Source organism: Habropoda laboriosa, unplaced genomic scaffold (genome assembly GCF_001263275.1).
Source record: "Habropoda laboriosa isolate 0110345459 unplaced genomic scaffold, ASM126327v1 scaffold40, whole genome shotgun sequence".
Classification (NCBI taxonomy): domain Eukaryota; kingdom Metazoa; phylum Arthropoda; class Insecta; order Hymenoptera; family Apidae; genus Habropoda; species Habropoda laboriosa.
This window is the reverse complement of record NW_017100231.1, coordinates 2999078-3008276: the sequence shown is the minus strand read 5'-3', so window position 1 is coordinate 3008276 and position 9199 is coordinate 2999078. Positions and strand designations below refer to the sequence as shown.

Genomic DNA, 9199 nt, shown 5'->3' with positions numbered 1-9199 from the left:
TTTCTCGAACAGTTGATAATATATTCAAAAATTTCATTGAAAAGAATGTATGAATGTAGAGCGAGAAATTCTTCTATAGAAATTTGTTTGGATATTGAAAAATTCAACAGAAAACATGGTGCTTTAATTAAGTTTAAAGAAAGATACATCTCGAAAAGAGGTAGAGACTATTTGCGCGATAAGAAAGGAAAAGAAATGTTTGAAGGTAGACATAAAATATTGAAATGGCAACAATAAAGGCGCAGGAGAGTTTGGAAAGGCTTGGAGGATTGCAACGAGGCTAAACGCTGCAGGAAATCTCAGTCAAAGAGATGAGAACGTTGAAAACGCGAGATGAGAGGAGATTGTTTAGATAAGAATGAAGACGAGTGAAGAAAATCTTGCGAATCTTAACAGGATTAAACATTGAGAAAAGGAGATAATTCTAGAGGGAAGTAACAGCGTTTACTGTGTAACATTATTACGCTTCTTTTATATAGTTGGACTATTCGAATCTAATTAAACGTGCAACAGAGCATATATGTGTATTCTCTAATTAATGTAGCAATGTAATTAGAAATTCGATGGAAAAATAAATACGTACTGAGCCGATTGACAGCTGCCGATATAATGTTGTAGGTAATTTCATCGTCGTATATCTGTCGAACCAGGAACTGTCCGTCCATGTTAACTGCTGCATCTTGCCTGCACGAACAAAATATGAACGAACATTATGTCATATTTAAAGCTAATTTCAAGTATAAGTTTGGGTTTTTGAGAAAGCATGCATATTCATTTTTATAAGTTTACGGTCGTGCATTACATTTTACATTTTTCTGCTCACATTCGGGCCAGTGCTCATATACAGGGTGTTCCAAAATTTTCTGATCAAATCTTGTTAAATTTTGTCAAGCTTTGTCAAACTTTGTTAAAGGTGGTCAAAGTTAAAATTTGTGAAATCTTGTCAAACTTTGTCAAAGTTTGTCAAAGTTAACCTTTGTCGAATTTTGTCAAACTTTGTCAAATCTTGTCAAATTTTGTCAAATCTTGTCAAACTTTGTTAAATTTTGTCAAAATTAAATCTTGTCAAATCTTGTCAAACTTTGTTAAAGTTTGTCAAAGTTAACCTTTGTCAAACTTTGTGAAACCTTGTCAAACGTTGTTAAAGTCTGTCAAAGTTAACCTTTGTCGAATTTTGTCAAACTATGTCAAATCTTGTCGAACTTTGTTAAAGTTAGTTTGTTTTGTCAAATCTTGTCAAACTTTGTCAAAGTTTGTCAAAATTAACCTTTGTCAAACTTTGTCAAACTTTGTCAAATCTTGTCAAACTTTGCTAAATTTTGTCAAAATTAAACTTTGTCAAATTTTGTCAAACTTTGTTAAAGTTTGTCAAAGTTAACCTTCGTCAAATCTTGTCAAACTTTGTCAAACTGTCACTATTCTCTATGGATACAAATAAAAAAAGATAGAGTATAATGGCCAAATATTTGAAAAAACTGTATATACAAACATATCGCTTTACACGCAAAGAGCGTTTCATTTTCATTCGACAGAATTTCGCTGGGGTTGTTTGAAAGTTCGCGACGCGATAAAGCGCGACATTAATCACGGGTTTGAAGCGGGGGGAAAAACGATAACAACAAGTGGGCAAGCATCGAAATTTGATGAAACTTTCGAGAGTCTAATTAAGAAGACGTTTTATTTCTCCATCGACAGCGTTAAATCTGTGAAAACTGAAAATATCCTCGTGCAATCTGCCAGAGGGTTGTTTATCACGTCGTAACGCTTGTATATACAAGAGCGAGGGACGCTATAACAGGAAATTAATTAGTTTCGTCGTTGAACAAAGTAAATACTTCTTAGCAGTAAAATGCCGGGCATTTTAACAGGTTGCCAGACGTTAGCGGCAGTTTCTATTAAATTTACAAAGTGCAGGCTAAAGGCACTCCAACCGTTTGACATGGATATGAGCTGTCACTCCAACCTCGCCGCAGAGTTTTCGTATAATTTTTCCAGGCTCTCCACGCCCGACAAAAGCCGCGATACATCTTAAGTGGACCGCAAAAATAATATTGGCGCTCTCGTTCCTGAAAATTCTTTCACCTCGTTAATCGTTAAAAGTGTCTTAACACAACCACAATTTTTCACCTCTTTCTCTGTCCATTTAAGACCCAAATTTCTTCAAAAACTTTTCATGAAAACTTCGAAATTTCTGCTTCGACATATATCTGACTTTTTTTTTTTAATTTATCATTGCCAAGGTAGACAAGGTAGATTCGTGAAATGGAAATTTATTAGAATTTTCAACAGGAAATGTTTCACCTTTATCTCTGTCCATTTAAGACGACCCAAATTTCTTCAAAAATTTTTCATATAAATTTCTGCTTCGACGTATGCATGATTTTTTTTTTTTAATTTTATCACCGATAAGGTAGATTCCTAGAATGGGAATTTATTAGAATTTTTATCAGTAATGTTCACATTTTAATGGAATTTCTTTTCTTGTCTAACTATAACACAAGCCACGTCAATTTTCATCTATACGTACCGGATCAAAATGCAGCGTAATTACGTCGCAAATGGTAATAACGCAAAAATAGCCTTCAAAGTCTCGTTTGAAAAAAAAAAAAATGAAACCGCTTCAACTCTCTCATTGGAGAGATTCTTTGACGTCGCTGATAATTCCATCGATGTTGGCGCGGGGATTTACGTATGAAAAATAGGACGAAAGCTCTGGCGCGCATTCAACGGCGGGCCGAAAAAAACGCACAAATAGGCTCGCGGAAATTACATCGCGCAATTTGCAAACACGGTGACGGCGAAACGTCATTTAGGACGGCTAAAGTGACCCTTTTTCCCGGAGCTTTTAAGAGTCATCGTCCTACCCTTACACTCCGGGTAACCCACATTTTCGTACCTCTCCCTCGTATATCACCCGACAAACAACATTGCCCTCGTGAGACTTTGTCGCAACGCGGACCACTTACTTTATTTGGGAAGAAAATCATGTCAGTTTTCCTTCCTGTTCCCCTCTTTCTTGTAAATTCATGGCTTCGTAAAAATACCATTAAAAAGCACATATTCAAAATAAAAATGTTATTCTAGGAACGAATGTTTAACAAAACTTTCGGGAAATGAAATGATCGAAAATGAAAATTTCGGGAAATGGAATGATCGAACATAAAAATTTGGAGAAACTGAAAATAAAGATTTTGAACAATGGAATGATTGAAAATAAAAATATTGTGAAATGAAATAATCGAAAATAAAAATTTTGTGAAACGAGTGTCTCTCTATTAGAAAAATTAGAGTATTGTTTACCGCATTTTTGTAATTTCAGAGATAACGTACAGTCTAGGACACTTGTTAAATGCAAATTAAATCTAAACACTCGTTAGAAAATTATTAAGACAAAAGAAAATTATTCTATTTGAAATATCGTAGAATATGAACAAACATATATTTTTATTTAATTTAAATAATTTTTAAGTAACTTAAAATATACAATACTTTTTGTACAACCATAATGGGTGTCCTGAAGGTACACCGAACAACAGTGCGCCTTTCTATCCCGAAATTCCCCTTATACCTATTGTGAATAATGCACTAATTATGCGACTAATAGTGCATTAACATTATCGACAGCACATCAACATATTACCCTTCATTGTTACATTGTAATCTACTGACAAAGACATTATTATCATTACTTTGTCGAGCATGAAATCTAACCTAACCCAGGATAATCCATTTGAATATCAATTTCACAGGAGCTTCCTTTATTAGTCACAATCCCTAACCATAATCGCTAACAAAATGGTATATAAATCTGAATTTAGGATTAAGCAGAGAAGCATCGATACAATAAAATAAACATCAATTTCCACCGATAATTTGAGATAACGATTATCTCGAAAGCAGCTTGCAATCTTCAGTTATAAACAGGTTCATCCCCCTAAAAGCCTGACTTAGCTTAATCGATTAATAATCTTATCCTAGCTGACTTCGATATAAATTCCTCAGCGTTGAGTCTCTAATCAGAAGCTGCGAGAAAATTTAAGCGGAACACGAATCGAAGAATTTTTAAATTTCCCAAAAAACACAGAGAAGCCTCGAGAGAATTACCTACTATATTAGGTCCTCCTGGAAGTTCACTTTGAAAAAATGTAATTGCAATGAGTTGGCAAAAGTGTATAAAAAATTATGTAAATTATTTCTAATGTTAATGTCAAAATTATTTCAAATATTATTTTTAATCTCAGTGTTTAATATCAAAAATCACAATTATTTCTAATGTTAATATTAAAAATTATTTCTAATATTTAATTTCACCGAAATTACATACTTTTTCAAAATGGTAAATTTCAGTCTGCCCCGACATAATCTTACTTAGGGCCAGAGTTTATTGAACAAATTCCCCCAAAATTAGAAGCTCACGCGACTTCCCTTGTTCCCCTCAGAACAACAGCCTCCAAAGAAATAATTCTACTTCTGGAAACGCGCGCCGCAATTTCGCGCCCTTTTGTCGAACGCAAGCTCCCGAGTCCCATTTTCTCCAAAGCAGAGAAACCTCTCTCTCGTGTCTCGTTATTTTCCCCTCTTTACAAAATTCTCGTGGCAGCCCCGAAAAAGAATTTCTCTCCGAAAAAGAGAGAGAGAAAAACCTGCTCATTGAGTCGTTTTTTCTTTCATGTTTAAAAATAAACGACAAACAAGAACACACACACAGACACAAAGTTCGAGCAAACGAAATTCCAACGCCTGTGAGCGTAACAAGTTTCGCGTAGTACAGGTGACACGACCCGTTTCGCGTTCTCGCGTGAACCGGAAGCTCCGCTCGGCGGCGATTGTCACGAGGAAGAAGGGAGCAGAGAGAAGGCTATTGCGGCGAACGGCGAATAAACGACGAGGCGCATCAAACGATTCCCCGTGGGCTGTTTAACCGAGCCAGTTCCGTTTGATCGGCAAACAACCGAGGCATTTATGCAGCCTGTTCGATCCAGGGTTTAAGGATTCGCCCTTTGCAAACAAGCGCGACACGCGCGCGTGCCAATATTTCGTCGTCGAGTTCGTTGAATCAACAGAACCCACGGGATCGGGTAAACGAAGGTTTTATTAACATCCGACGCGTACTTGTTGATCCAATGGGACAAGCTTAGGGTGAGAATTGGACGTGATTTGTGTTTCTTCTTCTCGTTCGGAATTTAGGTTAACAATTCTTCTGGCTCCGTCAATTTTTGGACATTTTTACGTCGATACATGGCTTGGAAATGAAAATTGACGCAGAAAATAATCTCTTCTTTTTGTTTGAAATTTTTTTAAATAATTTCTTACGTTCTCCTGAGAGTATCGTAAAAATGAGCCAATTTTGGGACATTTTCACGTCGATACGCGTTTTTAAAATAAAATTTGATGCAAAATAATCTCTTGTTTAACAATTTTTCATGTTCTCCTGAAAGTATCGTGAAACGGCCCCAATTTTGGGACACTTTCACGTCGATACGCGTTTCCAAAATGAAAATGAATGCAAAAAATAATTATACATATATTAAAGCTTGAAACATTTTCTTCCTTTGCTTCCTTCGTTCACGCGAGGGAAAAATTCTTTTTAGGTACACAGTGCTCTAGGACTCTATAAGTACTCTATAACGCGGGAAATAAAATTCAAATTAAATGCACCGACATCGCTTCTTTGGTGAAGTTTAATTAACCCAAAATTACAAACTCACAATTTCTGCGTTCTTCTACTTTTTTCGATCGCGTTATTCGGAGGCTGTTTATCAATTAACTTTTACCAACAACAAATGGATGACAATAAGAAACACCGGATATAGTAAAACACACTTCCACTTAAAACAAGTTCCCGCTGAACCCATGCGCCATCGAGTCGATCGATCATCGACCACACTTACTCATCTATGGCGCGCATATTCAAAAATGAAAGAGAACAAAAACGCCAAAACGATAAGTGAATTCGTAGAACATCCATGAAACAGAGGCATTGGCAATTTTTTGACCGCGTCAATCGGGGTCCTACTGCGATATGCACGCAAGTATGCGGAGGTGTGTGTGGTATTATCGACGAGGATTCATTTCGAGAGTGAACCAGGGTGGTTAAGGATGGAAAAAGGTGATTTGCGTGAGTACAGGTGCGAACGAGGCTTGTGGGTGTGATTGATATAGAGAAGAGGGAGGAACGGTGGCGGTGAGTTGGGAGGGATGGGATGAATAGAGAGGGTGGATGTTGGAGTGTTCTTAATGGCGGTTGAAGTGTGGTGATGAGATAGTATGTCAGAGGACAGAGAAATCTTTTACTGCCTGGAACAAAAGCGTTAGTGGCTACATAAATATACCTCGTTTCCTGGTTACAGGTACTTTTCTGCCCGATCGATTTGTGTTCCCTTCGTGCCTCCAGACGAGTATTGTAACATTTCGACGATGTTTGCTCGTTGTTGAATACAAAATTCAAGTAGGAAAATCGTCGAAGTTGTTTGAAAATGGCTTACTTGAGATTTCAAGTCTTTTTGTAGATAAGTTGGATAGAAATAATACGAGAATACACTAGTGTAGTGCTCACAAAATTGTGAAAAAGCATGCATAAAACACTAAACACTACTTTGGAACCTTAAAAAAGGAATCAATCTAATTCCAAATGATTTCAAGTCTTTTTGTATACAAATTAACAGATAACATCACTTACAGTCGAATAATAAAAGAATACACTAGTGTAGTGCTCATAAAATTGTGAAAAAGCATGCATAAAACATCAAACTCTACCTTCAAACCTTAAAAAAAATATTAATCAAATTTCAAATGATTTCAACTTTTCTGTTGTATATAAATTAACAAATAACATCACTTACAGTCGAATAATAAAAGAATACACTAGTGTAGTGCTCATAAAATTGTGAAAAAACATGCATAAAACACTAAACACTACCTTGGAACCTTAAAAAAAAATTAAACAAATTCCAAATGATTTCAAGTCTTTTTGTATACAAATTAACAGATAACATCACTTACAGTCGAATAATAAAAAAATACACTAGTGTAGTGCTCATAAAATTGTGAAAAAGCATGCATAAAACACCAAACTCTACCTTCAAACCTTAAAAAGGAATCAATCTAATTCCAAATGATTTCAAGTCTTTTTGTACACAAATTAACAGATAACATCACTTACAGTCGAATAATAAAAGAATACACTAGTGTAGTGCTCACAAAATTGTGAAAAAGCATGCATAAAACACCAAACTCTACCTTCAAACCTTAAAAAAAAAATTAATCAAATTTCAAATGATTTCAAATTTTTTGTTGTATATAAATTAACAAATAACATCACTTACAGTCGAATAATAAAAGAATACACTAGTGTAGTGCTCACAAAATTGTGAAAAAGCATGCATAAAACACCAAACTCTACCTTCAAACCTTGAAAAAAGAATTAATCAAATTTCAAATGATTTCAAATTTTTTGTTGTATACAAATTAACAAATAACATCACGTAAAGTCGAACATTAAAAAAATACACTAGTGCAGTGCTCATAAAATTGTCAATAAAGCACGCATAAAAGGCCAAACTCTACCATCAAACCTCCAAAAACTATTCGTTCGGCAATCTTCATTCGCTTCAAACATGAATTTCATCGATAATAAATCCCCCCCCAAAAGAAAAAAGAATAGAATCCAGCGAATCCCCGCTAAAACCGATCATCCTACTTCATTTCCTTCTCCTGTGTATTTTCCAAATTCGCCCCAATTCGATTCACCCGTGGATGCAAACATCCCCCGATTCTCCTCCACCGAAACGAAGACACTCGTCGCTATTTTCGGCCCCGAAAGCTCTCCCGCTCTAACCAGGAATCCGATCATTTCCGCTATTACATAGTATTGGATCACATTCGTCGGAAAATTCAATATAAATTCCTACCTAAGCCACAGTAGTGGCCAGGAGTGGGGACGAGTACGAGTACGAAGGAAGAAAAGCTCCCCTCACCGAAGGCCAGCGAAATTTCAATTAAAGAACGCGAAGGATTCGGGTCACGGATCCAACGAACCTCTCTAACCTATTTCTACGCGTACACGTACAACCTCTGACCAATTCTAGAGCAAAATATAAGCTTGCCAAGCATAGGGACACACACACCACGTGGTCGAGCAAAGCGTCTTCTCTCGATTCTCTCGCGGAATTCAACGAACAACACCGACGATCTTACATGTAGATGTGCGTGTATGTTGTTTACGATTGTGTACGGAATAAGAAAGAAGAGAAGACGTGGTTAGCTCTGCATGCAAGAAGCTCGTACTCAGCAACGAAAGGGGTAGCTTAGAAAAGGTTAGAAAGTGTCAGAAAGCTGTGAGAAACAAGTAGTCGCGTCCACGTTTTTACCTACTTTATCGCCTCCCACGTCTCGCTGCCAAAGCTCTTCACGACCAGCAGCTCGAGGGCGTAATTCACAAAACCGTACTGCACATAAGACAGAAAAGAACCATACTTTTGTTGACACGTGATCAGGTGAAACGAAGGTGTAACGTTAATTAACAGAACCGTTGTCTAGGTGTGAAACGTCATCTTTCAATTTTGTCACTTGTACACGCGATTTAAAAACTGGTATCCACCGTGTGTGTGTGTGTGTCTGCGTGTGTCAAAATGATCGGTCGTGTGTGTCAGCCGTGAAACAGTCACAGTGTCTCCCCGTTGTTTCCGACAGATACCCTTTTCCTCCCAGCCTGTTTCTGTTTTCTCCTTTCTGTATTCTGTTCGACGAACGACGTACCATGATGAATGAACGAGAAGCGGATTTTTCGAGGCTTCTCCACGTATCATTCCATTCTAATTGCCATGAGAGCCGTGTTTACCTCGTGCACACGAGCCGCGTACTGGAAAGTCGGCCGGCCGTTCGTCGGAGACGATAAGTATCGATTTTCTGCCCTCGCAGCTGCGCCACCTAGATACAACCCTGCGTTACCCGTCTTCGGCTCGCCCTACACACGCGCGCCGCTCTTACACCCTTCCGCTGCCAATCCGCTTTGCCGCCATCCTCCTCCGCTGCTCTCTCTCTCTCCCGATATTACTCGCCGCCGGATGAATACTTAGAAAACCAGGAAGACTTCTCGCTGACCTCTGTCAGCGAACGGGAAACGAGGGTTACTTGTACGGGGCTGGGAGTCGCGGTTTCGTTCTGGATTCTTAAGTTTCTTATCTTTCACTGTGTTGGC

The 9199-nt window shown here is 37.6% G+C and overlaps 1 protein-coding gene across 1 annotated transcript in view; it reads right to left on the bottom strand.

Annotated features, from left to right (window-relative positions):
* Positions 1–8816, bottom strand: part of LOC108571530 (guanylate cyclase soluble subunit beta-1) — a 56643-nt gene extending 47827 nt beyond the window's left edge. Inside the window, exons 1-3 of the mRNA XM_017933591.1 lie at positions 8758–8816; positions 8374–8447; positions 584–684 (exon numbers count right to left, since the gene is read on the bottom strand). Coding sequence (XP_017789080.1) covers positions 584–684; positions 8374–8447; positions 8758–8760 — 178 coding nt within the window. The 5' untranslated portion in view covers positions 8761–8816. The remainder of the gene's footprint in view (positions 1–583; positions 685–8373; positions 8448–8757) is intronic.
* Between the last annotated feature and the right edge of the window lie 383 nt (positions 8817–9199).